The sequence below is a fragment of the Microplitis mediator genome, chromosome 2, assembly GCF_029852145.1.
Source record: "Microplitis mediator isolate UGA2020A chromosome 2, iyMicMedi2.1, whole genome shotgun sequence".
In the NCBI taxonomy this organism is placed as follows: Eukaryota; Metazoa; Arthropoda; class Insecta; order Hymenoptera; family Braconidae; genus Microplitis; species Microplitis mediator.
Genome location: NC_079970.1, coordinates 6,195,096 through 6,214,440, shown reverse-complemented (window position 1 = coordinate 6,214,440; position 19,345 = coordinate 6,195,096). Strand labels below are relative to the sequence as shown.

The 19,345-nt window shown below is 30.9% G+C and overlaps 1 protein-coding gene across 2 annotated transcripts; it reads left to right on the top strand.

The window, feature by feature from the left end:
* The first annotated feature begins 2,725 nt into the window (after positions 1–2,725).
* Positions 2,726–14,964, top strand: LOC130678687 (dual specificity protein phosphatase Mpk3). 2 transcript variants are annotated; one of them, XM_057486075.1, is made up of 4 exons: positions 2,726–4,658; positions 5,928–6,113; positions 7,056–7,298; positions 8,960–14,964. In XM_057486075.1, exons 1-4 carry the CDS (start codon positions 4,262–4,264, stop codon positions 9,328–9,330), a joined length of 1,197 nt encoding a protein of 398 aa, XP_057342058.1. In that variant the 5' UTR covers positions 2,726–4,261; the 3' UTR covers positions 9,331–14,964. The 2 variants fall into 2 exon arrangements, with proteins under 2 accessions (XP_057342058.1, XP_057342057.1); XM_057486074.1 differs by having other exon boundaries at positions 7,053–7,298.
* Positions 14,965–19,345: the final 4,381 nt, after the last annotated feature.

The window sequence follows — 19,345 nt, the reverse complement described above, 5'->3', positions numbered from 1 at the left end:
GCTTTATGTTGTTTGGTTCAACCCTTGGCACAGCAGAATATTAACTTCCACTTCCGTGACTCGAGATTATTTACAATACGGAGTCTATTTAATCTCCAATGCTCCCGAAATTTTATAAGTAAATTTACTATGGACATAAAATTTATTCCTAATGTGCAGTCTCGCTGTTTACTGATTTATTACGGTGACATCTATTACTGAATACTTATAAGGTCATGCTCCTAACTTTTGCCCACGGCCTAAATTACGCCCACAATATATATGTACTATTTATTTAATTTCGTTGATGCTTGAAAGACTTGTTTGTATAATACACAGTCATTAAGACCTCACAAATTTTAGTGTGTGGGTGTGTGTACCTTAATATGACATTACGTGTCGCATCGCCGTGCGTTCTTTTAATTATGAGAAAAAATTTTGAGTAAAGTCACACGAATTAAAAAAAATGAAACCCTAATATGTATTTAAATAAAATTATTTGTTGTTTCATTAATTATATATGTACATATATGTAACTGAGATTATATTAATTGATTACTCTACTTGACAGGGTATGTAGAATTGCCGTGGGTGGTATTTCCGGTCCATCTGGAAATTAACTGGAAACTCCGTGGGCTGATCGATCACACACAGCAGTCATCCGCCCACGTGTTAAATATATTAGCTGACCACGAGTGTGCCAGAATACATCATATATACATATACATATATGTACCAGTGTTATTTTATATTTCATAATAACACAGTATAACTACCATACGTTGACGACCGCAAGTATATGCTACGTATGACGTATTAAACATCAGAATCCAGGAAATATACAATGAATTATAATAATAGCAGCAGCAGTAGCACTACCAGAAGTAGTTTAGCTGTACAATGTGTCATAAAAAACATCTGGTGACTTTAAAGAAAAAAAAATAAAAATAAAATTACGTAATTCAAGTGCGTGCTCTGGCTACTTGATATAACGTGCATGACCTACCTGATATTCTTCAGCTCAATTCATAAAATGTTGGACAGTTAAAAAAAAAAAAAATAAAGTAAGAGAGAAAACAAGTCCTTGAAGGCTATTGTATTTCCTGTTGTTGGTTGATTGCATTGATGTTGATGCCAAGACCCAGATAATCGATAGCTCAATAGACTTTAAGATATCTTTATATGTATGTGTGTGTGTGTGTGTGTATGTAAGACTTAAATGATTAGAAGCATGACCTAAGCGTAAAAAGAAAATAGGATAGGATTGATGAATGCAAGACGGTAAAGTTTGAGGTCTGGTTAAAGTTAGACAGCTCACAGCTCGCAGCTGACAATGGCTGAATTCTTTAAAGCGCGAGTTAATGTAGTGTGGCATAGCTACCTAGGTGCCTACATATACACAACACAGGTAGAAAAGTCCGAGAATGAATGAAAAGACGAAGGCGAAGGTAAAGCCAAAGGCGAGTCGAGTTGAGTGTAAGATAAGTTACTGAGAAGTAACCATGTTGCCGAAGGCGAATAAATACGCTGTCGAAAGTTGGATTGTGTAGGTGAGAAGAAAAGTGTGAGTTTTGGGGTAGCGTGAGAGAGTTTCACGAGTGAAAGGGGCGACACTACTCGGGTAATGTAAACGAGAAAGAAAGAAGGAAGAAGAAGAAGAAGAAGAAGAACGAGTACCGGGATCCAGCGGGCAGGGGATGAGAGGAGAGAACAGGATTCCATACACGCGAGTTCACGTGCCAGGGTTCCACTTCGCAGAAGGTCGAGTGTATTATATATACTATAGTCAGTCTCTCCTCCAATCTTTATTCTGTCTCTTGATCCCTCTGTTCTCCTCTTCTAGCTTGATATTATGTATATACACATATATATAAATTCTATCTTCTATCTTGCATCTTTTGCTCCTCTCCGCCGCTGTTTCGAGGACATCGCGAGTAGGGACAGTGTGGGGGAGTAAGCGACGATCGAACGTGGAGGATCTTCCGCCAACATCAGCATCGCCACCACCCTACCAGACCAGGTCACCAAATGAATGGAATGCTGGCCCACGTTCGTGACGAGTGGGAGTATTCGCCCAACTTGAAGGCCTTTCATGTAGTACGAGCGTGTGATAGTTCTCTACTCCCTCTCTTTTTCTCTTTCTCTCTCTCACTCACTCTCTCTACTATTTATTCCATACTCTATTTCATAAATACAAACACAAATAAAAATATTAAATGTGTACATACAAACTGGTTTATTTTATTTAACTTTCTTATTTCATTCTACCAATGTGTGATCCGTAAATCCGCGGTTTTTTGATGCAGGTGGACGCAGTCCTGCGTGCGCATCATCACTTACATTTACATTAGCTCTTGTCAGATTATTTTACTTGTTCTCTTTCTCTTCTGTATACTTAATATATATTTTGTTTTCATGACCCAACACACAAGCTAGCGTTCATACACAGAGTCCGGGACGCTGCCCACGCAATGAGCAAAAAAGACAAACAAATACCTCGAGCATAAGAAAAAGTGAATAAACAACATAACGATTTCCCCTCCATCGTCATCGCGAGCACACACTCGAGCATCCTAGAATATGATTTCCCCGCTTGCGCAGCAACCTACGCCTCGTTAATGAAAACATCTTTTGTCAATGAACTGACGTCAGTCTGCTCAGCGATTGGCTCTGAAAGTGGTACCTCGTGACTTGTGGCCAATCGGACAGAATCTCTGGTTCCCCCTGCGCTTGTCCATGCCGCCATTTGCCCATTCTCGACGGAAGGACGCTCGCGGTAAGGTGTGGCTGCGCTCAGGCTGAGCTGAGGCTGAGGTTCTCTCGATCGCGGGTACCACGGGGCTTTGCTTTGAGTGCTCGGCGGGTAAGCGGACGAGGAAGAACGAGAACGAGAACGATAGATAGCAAGCAAACGGTCTATGTGCGATAAGTTTTTTTTTACATAAAAAGAGACATTGCCGTTTTAAAAGACATTTAATTATCATCCACATCCACTATCATCACATCGCTTCTGTATCCTCAGAACTCGTATCGGTTGTGTTCGTTTTCGTTAGTTTTGTTCGTCGTTCCTTAGTTTCTCGGTTGATCTCCACTGTACTGTTACTCTGTTGATCACTCGTTCGTTATGTTTATGAAGATCTACACATGACATATACATATATTGTTGCCATTACTATTACTATTATTTTTAAATAACAACAATAATAATAATAATAATAATAATAACTACGACGATAATTGTGCGATAACGTTGCGGTAGACAGTGAAATATTTAACAGTGAGTTGACGACATTTATTGTATCAAGTGTAAAACTACTCTTACTAAATATTTAAATTATTTATTTATCCAAGTACTTTATTTCACTAGACTCAGTTTATTTAAGTGATTAATTTTGACAGATAGTGGAAAATATTTTTATTAATTTTACAGACGATAAAAGTGGATGTAATTTATTATAAAAAAAATATTTAACCGAGTGACAGGAAGTTGGATAATCGAGAAGACGGAATATTTAAAAAATTAATATAAAACAGAGGGAGTAAGAGAGCAGTGATTCCGGCGTACGCGCAGCATCCCCGTGAGATCAGAGCACGAGTACTTGGAACTGTACCGGAAAAAAGGTATCCAGGTACAGCAGGGATGGAGACGATGCTCGGTCACGGTTTGCCGGATACACTCAAGATAAAACGTCTTGTCACGGTTTAAAGTGACGTAGGGATGACTTGGTACACCAAAGAGACCGGTTGACGTGTATATATATATATAAAAATATATATAAGTATATTTTATATACGTGGTAGATATTTTGTTTTTGTGTAGGTACTGATTTATGTAAAGTGTCATGGTGGCGACATGTGTGCATGTGTGCGTTTAAGTTTAAGTAAACAACATTCCAGTGGACCGGAAATGAATTTATATCGGTATTGCTGTTTAAATTAACAGTGGGATCGATAATCGTGAGGTGACGAGCATCAGAAGACTGCATAAGGCAACTGCTGTTGAGTATTTTTTTTTTACCCGGTTCAAATTAGCACACAACGCTGCTGGTTTATGTAACAATAAAACATTTACGCTGGGTCAAGAGATCAAATGGGTGCTCTCGTGATTTTTATATCCAAGTGCCATTGAGACTGGGACTATTATTTATTATTTTAAATGTATGTCAATACTGTCAGCTAGATCTTGTGCCATATTTGATTTTTTTTTGTTGCTGCTGGTGATAATAATAAATTGGTGTAGAAGTTGAGATTGTAAATCTGAATAGTAATCGAGGAATTGAAAATGCCGGGCGAAGGAATGGTTGAAGAGGAGGGATTCGTTGGGCCTGAGTGGCTTTTCAGAGAACTCAGGTCACAAGGTGGACCCGACAGGCTTCTTATTTTGGACTGCCGTGCACACTCAGACTTCTTGGAAGCTCACATCAGGAACTCGGTACCATTGGCCATACCCAGCATCATGCTGAGAAGGTTAGCCGCGGGTAAAGTTGATCTACTGGCTACCATCAGGTGTCTTGAGCTGAGAAATCGAGTCGAGGTTTTTTTGTACGGCGACGACGACAGCAGAGGTACATTTGTCCTGATTGGCGATTCGACAGACCCAGCTGGACACCAGGGAGAGACAATACAGGTCTTGAGCCGTAGATTGAAAAACTCGGGTGGTTATGTTGCAACTCTTATTGGTGAGACTTTTTTTTTTTATTATTATTATTTTTTTTTATACTCAAGTTGTCAATTATTGGATAGGACCGAGAGGTCAATAGATTTAACTCGACATTAGACATCAGTATGGGCTTCAATTAACCCAGCGTATGTAGGATGATAAATTCATTTAAAAAAAAAATAATTGTAAGAATTCATATGTAGGATAAATTTGAATTGCTAGTATTTCTGTACACTGTCTATATATTGTGGCAATGTGAAATTAATTAAAAGTAGAGGGGGGCAAAACGGGGACTTAAGGAAATACTTTTTTCGAGGACTCAAATACTCTGAATCTTTCTTTTTTTTTTTTCAATAATATTCAAAGTAATTAAAAAAAAGTTTTCACTTTTGCGGGTAAAATGGAGTACCCCTAAAAAAGGTAAAAAAAAAACTGGATATTAAATAAATTTGATTGAATTAAATTTTTTTGTAAGTAATTAACATTAAGAAAAATAACATTTTTTATAAAGGATGCAAAAAAAAAATTTTAATAGTTTTTACCATAAAACAAAAGTCAATAAAATTTTCCGACCCACACTCCATTTTTGAAGAAGTTCAAAAAAATGCTCAATTACATTAACAAAAGAGATTTTGAAATGTTTAAAAAATATTTGAAAAAAAAATTTTTTTTAATGAAATTTTGGGGGTACTCCGTTTTGCCCACCTTTCTACGTTTCGCCCCCTGTCCCCTAAATAAAAATAAATATATAAAATTGAAAATAATAAATTGCATTAAACGATAGTGGTTTAGTGTCTCGTTGACTATCTATCAAACATCTCGGTAACAGTAAGTAGTAGCTTACAGACAGCTGAAACACAACCGGAGGGGAAGTTGTGAATGAAGTATTGATTTGTGTGGGAGGCTTTCTGGTACAACTCGAGGACGAAGAGACAGCATGAGAGCGGTAGAGGGAGGGAGAGAGAGTAATATAATTTGTAGCTTTAGTTTAAACTGATTCTATTTAATCTATATATATGTATGTATACAGTATACCTATGGTCACTCATTCATACAACTGTCATAAGTGTGTTGTCCATTCACACTTATCTTGATCTTTATTCATTGCCGTACCTGATTACCATAAATTAGCATCTTTCATGTATGGCAATAAATATGAGAGATTATTTTTAAAATAGTATATTTTTATTTAATGTCTGATTGACTACTTGACTACTGAAAAATATGACTTGTTGTTTTATGTTTTGTTTTAATTAAATAATTAAAATTATTTTGAATTTTGTTGTAGGCGGATTTGGGACATTCAGAGATCGATATCCAGAGTGGTGCGAAGGTAGCCAAGCAAATGCTGAAGGACAACCAGGCCAGGAGAACAATGTAGGCGAGCTAATGGGTCTTAGGACTTTACGAATTTCTACACCGCCCACAAGAGCTTACTCAGACTCTGACAGTGATAGCACCTGCGATTCCGTTGGTAATAATAAATTATTTTTTGAGTTATCAATTTAAGGCCAGTCTCAGACAGTGTCCCCTCTTTTTATAAATTTTCAATGACTCAACTGTCAGGCGTATCAAAATTTTATCAATTAATTAAAAAAAAATTGAAGCATTCATTGAAATAAAAACAACGCTGAGATATAGAATTAAAAAAAAATTATTTACAGTTGATATCAATTGGGAGTGAAACGGAATTCGGAAAATAAATTTCAGTAAAATCTTTGTCAATTATATAATTTAAATTTTTCAAATTTAGTAGGTCAAAATTTGTTGCTCACCATTCTCAGGCAGCCCTCCTCTCACTTTTTAAAAATTTCTAATGGCTCAATTGTAATGATCGTAATAGAATTTTGATAATTAATTAGAAAAATTTGAAGCATTAATTGAAAAAACGACAATTTCGCTGAGATCTAGATTTAACAAAAAATTATTTACAGTTGATATCAATTGGGAGTGAAACAAAATTCGGAAAATAAATTTCAGTAAAATCTTTAGGTCAAATTTGTAATTTGAATTTTCAAATTTTGTTCAACTCCTTATTGATAACAACTGTGAGAAATTTTAAAAAAATTCTATATCTCGACGAAGTGATAACTGCGTTGCCCTTTTTTTAATTAATGCTTTAATTTTGTTAAATTAACTATCAAAATTTTAATACTGTCATAACAGTTCAAGGTCATCGAATATTTTTAAAAAATAGGGGGCATTGAGAATGTCCTTAACTCCTAATATCAACTTTAGTTGTTTTTTTAAAATTCTATATCTCAGCTTTAATTATTTTTAATTAACTGATAAAATTTCGATAGACTTATGACATTAAAAAATTCAAAAAGTGGAGGCACCGTCTGAAAATACCCTGAACTTTATACAAATGATTGATAATTAATATGTTTATTTTTATTTTTATTTTGTGAAGTAGGTCCAGAAGAAGACAAAGACTTTCCAGTTGAAATTTTACCTCACCTATATCTTGGTAATGCGGCAAACAGTGAAGACCATGACGCTTTATCCCGTCATAGAATACAGTATATACTTAATGTCACTGCAGACTTACCAAATGTCTTTGAGGACGCAGGATTTATAAAATACATGCAGATACCTATCAATGACCACCATAGTCAAAATTTAGCGAGTTTTTTTCCTCAGGCCATTCAATTTATCGGTAAGTTTTATTAGTAATTAAGTAAACATCGATAAATAAATATATAAATAAATAGAGAAGTCTGTGTGATTAGATAAAGCTGATCTAATTGATGATTTACGTTACACATTAAATCCAATAAAATCTTAGCACAATGAATAGCACACTCATATCCAACTACTGACAATTCCCCTACTTGTAATGACGATCAAATGGGTTCAATGTACTTGACTTGATCATCGTAACACTTAATTTGTCCGTTGCGCCAGATGATATAAAGAGAAAAAATTAACTAAGTGGTAATTCACTAGCATGCACTCTGGCTGCATCGCGTCAGCACCAACATTACCGTCAGTACCAGCATTAAATCTCACTCAATTAATATAAAAATATTTTCAAACCGTCACTTGTTCAATTCATAATTACTAATTGGAGTAAAAATATTTTCGGAATCAAGTTATCTTGTTCTTTATATTATTTTCCTCTTATTCCTTTATTTATTCTTTCATTCATTGAATGACGTAAGTCTAATTTATAGTGTCGGTCTCTCAGAACAAAAATTCCTGGATCACGTCGTCGTCGTCGTCGGTGGTAGCGGCGGCGGCGGCGGCATCTTAAACAGGATTTCCTGTTTAAATACTTGGGCGCCTGGGTGGTGTTTGGGTGAGGGATTTTTTTTTTATAAATAGAAAAAATTTCCCACGTGCTGGGCGGTAAATGCTAAATAATTAAACAACGGATGTCCGCTCAGGGTTGGGCTACGTGGCTTACACTTGTAAGAAATACTGACGACCCTCAATTATATTGTTATTTCGTTTGTTGTTACGTAAATAAGAAAAATAAAACACTAAAAAATAATGATACTGAAGTGAGCTGACGTCTAATAATTTTTGGATTTTTTTTAGAAACGATAAATTGTAAAAAAAAAAAAATTTAATAAATTGCACCTATAGCTTTTTTAATTTTCTACATGTGCATTTTTTTTTTTTTTTTGTAATTTATTTGCTAAAAAAAATCCAAAAATTGTTAACTGTCTTCTGACTTCAGGATCGTAAAAAAATATCCTGAAGTTAACAGACTAGTAATTTTTGGATTTTTTTTTAGACAATAAATTATTTTAAAAAAATATTTTAAAAAATTGAACCTGTAGTTTTTTTAATTCTCTACGTGTGCATATTTTTAGTTTTTATTTTTTTTGTAATTCATTTGTTAAAAAAAAAATCCAAAAATCCACTGGAAAAAAATAAAAAATAAAAATATTCCTTGTATACAATTTTCTATAAAAAATTACCAAAACTACAGGCGCAATTTTTAAAATATTTTCTTTTTTATAATTAATCATTTTTAAAAAATTATAAAAATTACTCAACTCGGCTAAGTTCGTTATCATAAAAAAATACACAAATAAATAATTTATTTAGTAAAATAAATTATTTAAAATTATTAGACGTTACATCGTTATCAATATGAGTGCTTGTACTATTATATTATATTATATATGTACATTACCTTGACATCAGTCATGCCTATTACACTTATCTGTATGCTATAACAAACAGTATTGTAGTAGTAGTGGTGTCTTATCACTGTCTGACTCACGAGCAACAGCGAGGCATATTGATAACAATTCTAATAATAATATTAGTAATATTAATAATTGATTGATAATATTTTAATTACAGAGGAAGCGCGCAGCTCGGACAAAGGCGTTCTAGTTCATTGCTTAGCTGGTGTATCAAGATCCGTTACGATAACGATTGCTTATCTGATGCACAAGTGTAATCTAACTCTCAATGACGCATTCAATCTTGTGAGAAATAAAAAGACAAACGTGGCACCGAACTTCAATTTCATGGAGCAGTTGTTTAGGTTCGAGATCGAGTTGCGTGATCGAGGTGATCGGAAACGCAACAACCGTTGCATCGGCGCTTGTCAACCTGGTGGACCATGCAATTGTCCTGCTCCGAGTTTTCTCAGTCCCGTTGACTTGGGCCCGAGTCCCGACTCGGGCATTGAATTTGACAAATGGGCCGCGAGCACTCCAGCAGAATGAGACGGGCCAGGGGGGACCCAATACAATTTTTAGGTCCCTCCCTATTTTTTATAATTATATTTCCACTCATTAGCTAGGAGAAGTTTTAAAAAACCTAGTAGTTAAAAAAAAAGAAGAAATAATAATAATAATAACGTAGATATTTAAATTATTTTGTTTAACTTTACTGTGAAATAGTTTTATCTACGTTATGAATTTTTTTTTATTTTTTTTTCTTGTTTTTTAATGTCGTATGACGCGACACTGATAAATAAAATATAATGGTCACAACGAATTAACGTCAGTGGTTGTGACTTTCTGGGAGAGAGGAGATTTAACGACTGTTGATGATATATTGATGATGATTTTGTTCGCTGGTCGAACGGGCCAGATTACAGAAAACATTAAAAACTATGATAGATATCAATAAAATATTTATGAGAAATAAATTTTGAATAAAAATATAAATCTAACTACTTATCAGTTTAATAAAAAACACTATCAAAGCATTAAAATTTTTGCTTGTTATTATTGTGGTGATCTTTAGCCCGCTTAATATTTTAAATCATCAACTATTCCGACGTAGGATTTTACAATTTTATCCCGCAGGCTGGGAAATTGTAAATTATTATTAATATTATGTACATCTTACCACATTGTATGTAAACATTTAAACTAATTGTCAAACTATATATGTATATATATATTTATATTTATATTAGACCTTGTCGAATAAAATCTATTTTTTTTCGGTCCCACACGAAAATTACGTTGAATGTAACGTAAAAAAATTGGGTGGCAAGAGGTCTTGCAATTAAATTACAAAGCGCGCGCTCGCTTAAATCAGTTCCCATTTTAAAAAACATGGGAAATTCTTTAACTTTGAAATTTTATAACTCGTTAATGGATTGATAAATTGAAACAACCATAGCATATTTTTGTAGGGAATCAAATGCTCTACAAAAAAGGTCTCTTATAATTTTTTGATAAATCCAACCGTTCAAAAGTTACTTTTTTTAAGAAAATTTCAGTTCTTTTTCCAAATAATTAATTTGTAAAACCTGTAGTTATTTAACTATGAGAGTAAAAAATTATTGATTAACATATTTTAATCGTAAAGAAAGTGATCTACAAGAAAGGTCCTAAGACGTTTTGCGATAAGACTGATAGTTTTGATAGAAAAGTAAAAAAACGGTAAATTTACCATAAATTTGAATTTAAGCTTAAATAACTTTTGAACGGTTAGATTTATCAAAAAATTATAAGAGACCTTTTTTGTAGAGCATTCAATTCTCTACAAAAATATATTATGGTCGATTCAATTTATCAATCCATTAACGAGTTATAAAATTTCAAAGTAAAAAAAAAATTTTTCTACGTTATTTAAGCGAGCGCGCATTTTGTAATTGAATCAGAATCCAACTTGCCACGCAATTTTTTTTCTGTTACATTCAGCGTAATTTTCATATGAAACCAAAAAAAAATCGATTTCATTCGATAGTCTAATGTATATACATATATTTTTTTTTTATTGTAACAAGCGGTTACGGTCACTCGCGGTTTTGTATAGCTCTTATATCAAACACCCGATGACTTAGGGAGAGAGTAGATATGACTGTTGACATTCTACGTAAAAAATATTTAAAAAAAAAACATTCAAATCTCAAGTTGTTATAGATATCTACCGACACTTTACTATAATATTAATAATAATACTAATAATAATAATAGTATAAATACATATAATATAATATAATATTATTTTTAAAATTTGTCTTGCACAGATTAGCTCGGTACATTTGAAAGTATTTTGTAAGAGAAAGAACTTATGTATAATTTATTTTTATTTTATATTATTTTTTTTTATATAAAGAAAATTGGATCTAATAAATTAGTGTCATATATAGTTTTAAGCAAAAAAAAAAATTATACTAAATTTAAATAATAAAAATAAAAAAAATCTCACGTAAAAAATTGATTTTTCAATTTTAAATAAAACTTCGATACGTACAATTACTAAAAATAATAAAATAAATATGGATTTAAATAATTGCATCGTTGTTGCAATATTTATACATATTTTGTTACAATATAATTTTTTACCTGATTAGTATCGTCAAATTTAGAAAAAAAAAAAGTATATTATATATTTTAATATTTCTTCCCTCCCTAAAAACCGTCGATTATCGAGGCTGTGTTTAATTTTTTTCTGGATACGGTAAAACTTTTATGATAAAATTTAAAATTTAAATAAACACATTTTAACACGTATAGAAATCGCCTCAAAAATAAAAAAAAAAGTCTATAAGTAAAAAAATATATTTCTTGAAGATAAAATAAAAATTTATATAAATCCACGCAATGTTCGACTTGTTAAGTAAATTATTAACCGTAGATTATAATGTGATTTTAATAACTTAAGAATTTTTAACAAACAAAATTAATACACAGAAAAAAAAAATTTTTTCCTCGTCCTAAGAAAAATTTTTACAGGCCCTAAGAAATTTTTTGCATCACAAATTGAAATCGAAAATTTTCTTGGGACTAAAAAAAATTTTCTTGAGCCAACCCTGGTAGGAATTTTTCGGAATTTTCTCTGAAAAACTCAGTTCTAAAGTTCTAAAGACTTTTTCATAGTTTTTCAGAGAAAGAATTTTTTGCGTTAAGAAATTTTTTGATTTCATTTCGTAATGAAAAATTTTTCTTGCGCCAAGAAATAATTTTTTTCTGTGTACATGTACACACTGACAAGGACACACTAAAGTGACTTATCTATAGTTTAATTAATAAATAAATAAAATTATAAAGGTAATTAAATGTGTCTTCTACACTTTCTGGCTTCCGGATTGTAACAAAAGTACAGATATGCTCACCGAGCTTGATACAAGTCCCTTTACATTAATTATTATAATGAATATATTTAATAATAATATATAATAAAATATATGTATATTAGACCGGTGCATTTTTAAAAACAGGGCATTCCTCATTAATTTGATTTGAAAAAATATAATAAATTTAAAGGATTTATAAGAAATATTAAATCATGTAATTTCTTCTATATATTATATATATGAATATTTGTAACAAGCACAGAATGTTTGTTAATTGTTCAAGTTGGGATATTTCGGCAGTATCTCGTGAAATCTGGAAGATAATAATTAATATAAAAATATTTAAGACTTTTTCCTTGATAATGAGAAACCAAAAGCGAATTCGCAAAACGGAAAGTGAATGAAATTTTTTTTTTTATTTAAATTTTCTGTAATTTTTATTATCTGACAGATCTCAGAGATAGAAAGTTTATTTTTATAAATAAAATGATGAAAAAAATGTTGAAAAAAAAAAAAAAGAAACGGAAGGAAATGAAAATTTAAATGTAAAATAAAAGTAACATTCCAGTTAAAAAAGTTACATACTGATAATTGTAATCAGTTCAATACTTGACCGAAACTTGAGTTTTCTGAACATTTATAAATAATTTATTTTTATTAATCGTCCAATCTATCATCTGATAAGAGCCACCATAGTATTTGTGTACCTAAATGTTTGTAGGTTCGGCTAATCAACGGTAGGTGTCACTACTAGTTAGCCGCCTCTCACAAGTGCTCTGACTTTTATTTAAATTTATAACATTTCCAAATATCCTTACACTGTAAAAAATCAGGAGTGAGTACGGATTTTATTTCAATTCTAATTCACTTCCTCACTCGGAGTTCCGGAGTTTAAAAAAAAAAATCACTCCGCATACGAACTGAATGGGGAGAGATTGCGGAGTGACGTAGATTTCATTTCAATCTGCATTCACTTCGGTCTGGAGTTTTAATACTTAAATAAATTTATATTTAATAGAAACAGCTGTTAATTACACTGAGAAAAAACTACTTTTTCTCTTCTCCGGGCGAAAAGCGTCAACTTTTGTCCCGCTGTGCGAAACGAAGTTGCCGCTTTCCACCTCCGTCGAGGAGAAAAATAGTATTGACACCTTGGGCAGTAAATAAGAAAGCCTCAGATCACATGTTAGTTGACATTTCTTACTTTACTGCCCTCGGTGTAAAATATACTATTATTAAGAATATTTGATACAAGAACATATATTCTTGATAATTTTCAAGAATATATAATTTTGTCTCAAGAATTCGTAGAATTGATGGAAATAATTTTTATTTAATTCAAGTAAAGCTATTCTTTTGTTTACTCATAATATAATATCAAATTCATATAATAACAAAATTAAATATGATGCTCTTTTCTCAAGAAATTGATAATTAATAATAATAAAGTAAATATTTTGAACGGATTTCTTGAACCAAGAAATTCTTGTTTGGACAATATTATTTTATTTTCTCAGTGTAGAAACATAATTATTCCAACAAATAATTCATTCAGATATTAATGATTAAACTCAAAATATTATGTTTTTAATTTACAAAATGTTTTAGTAACTTATTAAATAATAATTTCGTATATATGATACATAATAAAAATATTAAGTTATTGAATAGCTGTACATTGAGAAAAAAAAACTTTTTTCAAGTATCTGCGTGTTTGTATCCTCCTGACTAAATATTTGTTGAATCATAGTAAAAATATATTCCGACCGAGCAATATTTTCTTGATTTGAGAATTTGTATACTTATTCCATGTAACTATTCTTAATTGGAGTACATTTTTACTAAGATTAAACAAATAATTTTTTTGGAGGGATACAAACACGCAGATACTTGAAAACAGTTTTTTTTTTCTTTTTTCAGTGTAGTGGCATAGTTTTTATGGGAATATTTGATATTTCGGTACAATATGAAATGTTATCTCGTGGTATGATTGATGTAAATTGTACGACAGTTTGTGACTCAGTGTAATTATATTTTTTCAAGTTTTATTATCAGCTGCTTATAATTTTTAAAAATCATTTCGCGTGAATATATGAAAAGGGAGCTCGTAATTATTTCCGTACTCAATATAAATGTCAAAATATCAAAGACCTAAGCTCACTATGGATTAGTAATTTTTTTTATAATTAATATTTTCCGAAACTCCCCTTCGGAGTGAAATTCACTTCAAGGGAATTAAATAAATAAAAAATCATCCACGTTAACTCCGAATTCACTCCTCAAATTTTTTACAGTGTATTCAGGCGAAATGTAAACCGGGTGCGCATTATAATTAAATGTTGTAATCGTTTACTTATAAATATATGTAATTTTATTTCGGGTATCGTGGAAGATAAATAGGCTCTGGAATTTAAATGATTATGGGTCGCGGAAGTGTAAGTTAATCTTCTTACATTTATTACACCGTAATAATCAGTGTGTATTATTTTTTTAAAAAAATAGAATAGCCGTTCATAATAAATAATAATAATAATAATAAATAATATAAATGTGTAATAAACTTGAATGTTATTTTGTCATGTAACTATCCGCGAATTAAAGCTAACCCAGCCTTGTAATTTCAAATTTAAAATGATAATGAATATTATATAGATAATTATAATTGAATAAATACATTTAAAAAAATATATATGTATATATACATATATATTTGACGTTAATATGTAATAACAATATTCTACTACTACACTGTTGTCTGTTGTACGTTTTACGGGTGTAATTATCCGATGATATGAAATTAATCAGATATTATATTTGAAAATATATATATATATATATATATATATAAATATAAATTATTATTTTGTATTAATCGTTGTAAATACTGGAAACTGACTTTAATTAGCGATACAAATGTATCCTACCTGACTTAATTGTTTCTTACTTCACTGAGCACATTGTTGTTGTAATTATCAATTATTACTAAATTTATAAAGTAATTATTTCTAATTTAAATATTATTGATGTATATATTTGGTTCTTGATAAGAAAAGTGTAAAAAATATTACAGGCTAATACAAAATTTGTGTTTCGAACTTATTGGAGTTTTAATCATTTTTTATTTTTATTATTATTATTATTTATTTATTTATTTATTTGGCCATAGACTCAAGACTTGCGGCCAGTTAAAATATGCAAGAGGGTGAGCCAGTAAGTGAAGGCTTAACCAGTGAATGAACGATCGTATTTTTCTAATAATTTAATGTAGAATTTACTGAGAGAAAAAATTTTTTTGAATCATTGTATATTTTGACCGCGAGAAATTATGCTATTCAAAGTTTTCAATCGCAAGTAAATGCATATTTTAAATTTTATATTTGTTATTTTTTAATTTTTTCATTTGTAATTTAAAATTTGTCCCATCTGCTACATTCAGCCTCATCAAAAATTTGAATGATACTGAATGTAGCCGACGTCTAAGAATTTTTTAAATTAATAAATTATGAAAAAAAAAAATTTCAAATAATTGCACCTATAAGGTGCATTCCGAAATGCACTGCGATCAGCTGTAGCGTAGTGCATTTCGGAATGCACCATCATTAATTATTCTTATTATTTCCGCGGTAAATTTAAATACTTGAAAAATATATTATTAGGAATCGAAGAAAATTAAAAATTGTACGTCAAAATAAAACGGCGGCAGAATATGATAGAAAAATATTTAAAAAATTAAAAAAAAGAAACACGCGAGTGTTTGAACAAACCTTGGTGGGGAAATAATATGCAGAAGGGTGTCCTTATACACTTGGAGATTCGAATTAAATTGCTCCAAGTGTATTGCAGCTAAAAAACGTCACTTAACTGCTATTTCCCACCAGACGATGCCAGATGATTTTGCTCAGGTACCTGGAAGCTATCAGGATCAGCCATCAGCAACACTTTACACTAGCACTGAACACTCAACACTTAACGACATCACTGACACTTTGCACAATTTTAATTTTACAAACACTGCACATCTTAATTAAGCAATCACTATGAAGGATTTTAAAGTTAGCCGAGGGTCAATAATCTTTGGATATTTTTTTAAAGTATAAATTTATAAAAAAAAAATATTTGAAAAAATTGCACCTCTAGTATTTTAAATTTCCTACATGTGCATTTTTTTATTTTTTATTTTTTTGGATTTGGTGCGTTGAAAAAAAAATCTGAAAATTGTTAATTGTCTGTTAACTTTGGGATATTTCACTATGAGCAATAAATTTTGTTTGTATACATATGAAATAAATCATGATCCTAAAGTTAGCAGACAGTTAAAAATTTTTGAATTTTTTTTTTTAACGACTTAATTTAAAAAAAAAATAAAAATAAAAATATGCACATGTAGAAAATTTAATAAACTATAGGTGCAATTTTTTCAAATATTTTTTTTTTTATAATTTATTGTTTAAACAAAAATCCAAAAATCATTGGACGTCAGCTAACTTCAGAATCATAATAAATCAACAAAAATCATCATAATAATTCCGTAATTACTTAATAACGTTTTAGCTAAAAAAAAAAAAATTTGTTTTTGAATTTACTCACTCTTCCCGCTATTTTTATCCTCCGCTGAGTACTTGTGCATCACTGTGTCCAATTAAATGAATTAAAAATATAACCACTCACAAAAAACATTAAATTTATACAAAAAATTAATCACCAATCAGCAAAAATAATTTTAAAATAATGTTTTTAATAAAACTAGATCATTTGAATATTTATTTGTTTGTGTATTCAAATTCCGACAACCAAGATGGCGGAAAACGACGCGAGAACTACGTCCGCACTGAATTTAATTTATTATTCAGTTCACGTTCACTGACACACATAATTTGATATATTTAAATATTTATCATTAAACAAAAAATAATTTTAAAAGATCTATATGTTCATAATGATGCCACACAATAATTAAACAAATTATTTAAACGAGCTTAAATGACAACGACAATGAGAGCAGCCATCACGCGGGAGACTGACTGGTTTCTGCGCAAGCGTATATCTCTTTTGTCTCTACTGCGCAGGTCGTTCCAACCATTTCTACAACTGCGCAAGGCAAGTGTTCTGGGTCAAACTTCACTTCGACGCCATCGCATCGACTCGGTCATTATCTAAGTCGTGATTAAATAAATAAATTCAGTGTTTTTTTGTTTAAATAAATAAAAACTCGTGTCTTTTAATATTCTCTACCACCCAAAGAACATTCCGTGATAATAATTTTATTGGTACGTAAAATATAAATAACAAAAAATAACAATTAGTTAAATCGTGCTACCTCTTTTATTGTTCAGTTACCGGCGTTCGTCGTCATTTGTTTTACTAATTCAAAATTCATGATACTGAAGTTAGTCAGCGTCTAATAATTTTTGAACTTTTTTTAAAAATAATACATTAAAAAAAAAAATATTTTCAAAAAATGCACCTATAGTTTTTTTGATTGTCTACATGTGCATATTTTCAGTTTTTTATTTTTATATTTTTGTTTGTTAAAAAAAAAAATCCGAAAATTGTTAATTGTCTGCGAACTTCAGGATCATGTTAACCTGAAGAACATTAAAATATATAAATAACTTTGATTATTATTAATATACCAAAGTGTTAAAAAAATATTAGTGAGTGTTTGTGCATAGATGTGATATTTTTTATCAAGTAATTTGTGTGAAAGTGTTTTTTATCATCAGTTTTTATGCCGCCGTGAAAAAATTTAAAGATAGAATTTTTTTTTTTTTTTAATTACAAATTGTGTTGATTAATATCAGTGTTTGTGACGATCCTGAAAGTAGCAGACAATTAAAAATTTTTAGATTTTTTTTTACCAATTAAATTTCAAGAAAAATAAAAAACTAAAAATATGCACATGTAGAAAATTTAAAAGACTACAAGTGCAATTTTTTCAAATATTTTTTTTTTTATTATTTCTCGTTTAAAAAAAATCCGAAAATTACTAGATGTCGGCTAACTTCAGTATCATGTGTTTGTGTGGATAATTTTGATTACTATATTTTAATATAAATAATTATTAAAATATACTAATTAAAATTTTTAAATTTCGCGCCAAGGTGGCGCTACTGCGCGTTGCTGTGTTCAACGTTCAAATTCTCGCTGAAGTGGGGGGCGAAAGAATCGCAAAATCGATTGTTTTGTATCAACTGGCGGTCTAATAGCGGCAGTCAGTATCATCGACAATGGCAGCAGTAGTCCAGATCCATCTTTACGTTTAAATTAAAGAACAGTATTGCAGCTAATTCGCGGAATTATCCATAAAATTTACTGCTCATAGTAATTGTTTAATTAAAGTGTGCAGTGTTTGTAAAATTAAAATTGTGCAAAGTGTCAGTGGTGTCATTAAGTGTTGAGTGTTCAGTAGTAGTGTAAAGTGTTGTGAGTTGCTGATGCTGATAACTTCCAAGTTCCTGAGCAAAATCATCTGGCATCGTCTGGTGGGGAAATAGCAGTTAAGTGACGTTTTTTTAGCTGCAATACACTTGGAGCAATTTAATTTAAATCTCTAAGTGTATTAGGACACCCTTCTGCATATTATTTCCCCACCAAGGTTTGTTCAAACACTCGCGTGTTTCTTTTTTTTTAATTTTTTAAATATTTTTTTTATTATATTCCACTGCCATTTTATTTCGACGCACGATTTTCGGTTTTCTCCAATTTCTAATAATTTATTTTTAAAATATTTAAATTTACAACTTTCTGATCAGAAAGTCTTACTGTTAAGGAACGTTCCGCTCATATTCGAATTGAATACCCTGATAGTCAGAGTTTCTGATCAGAACAATATACTGTCAACTTAAAGGTAACTGCTTGCTTTCCAACACTTTCCTTTAAGTTGGCTTTAGAATACGGCAGTAGCTTGAAGTTAATTTGTGGATAAGGTAGCTATCAGGGAAGCGATTGCAGTATTAGTTGGGTTGACGTTATCTTGCGGTCGGAAATGTCACAACCCCAACCGGGCCGTGTATACTCATGGAAAAAACGTATTCCCTTCTGGTATTTAAAATCAGCACTAGTGCAACAGTAACTTGATGTCACTTACCAACAGCGATATTTTAATTTAAAAGAAAAATTTAATATGCATAAAAAACAAATATGAGGAATTTAAAAAAAATTAATAAGTCTACGAAAATTCGTAGTAACAAAAAATTAAAATC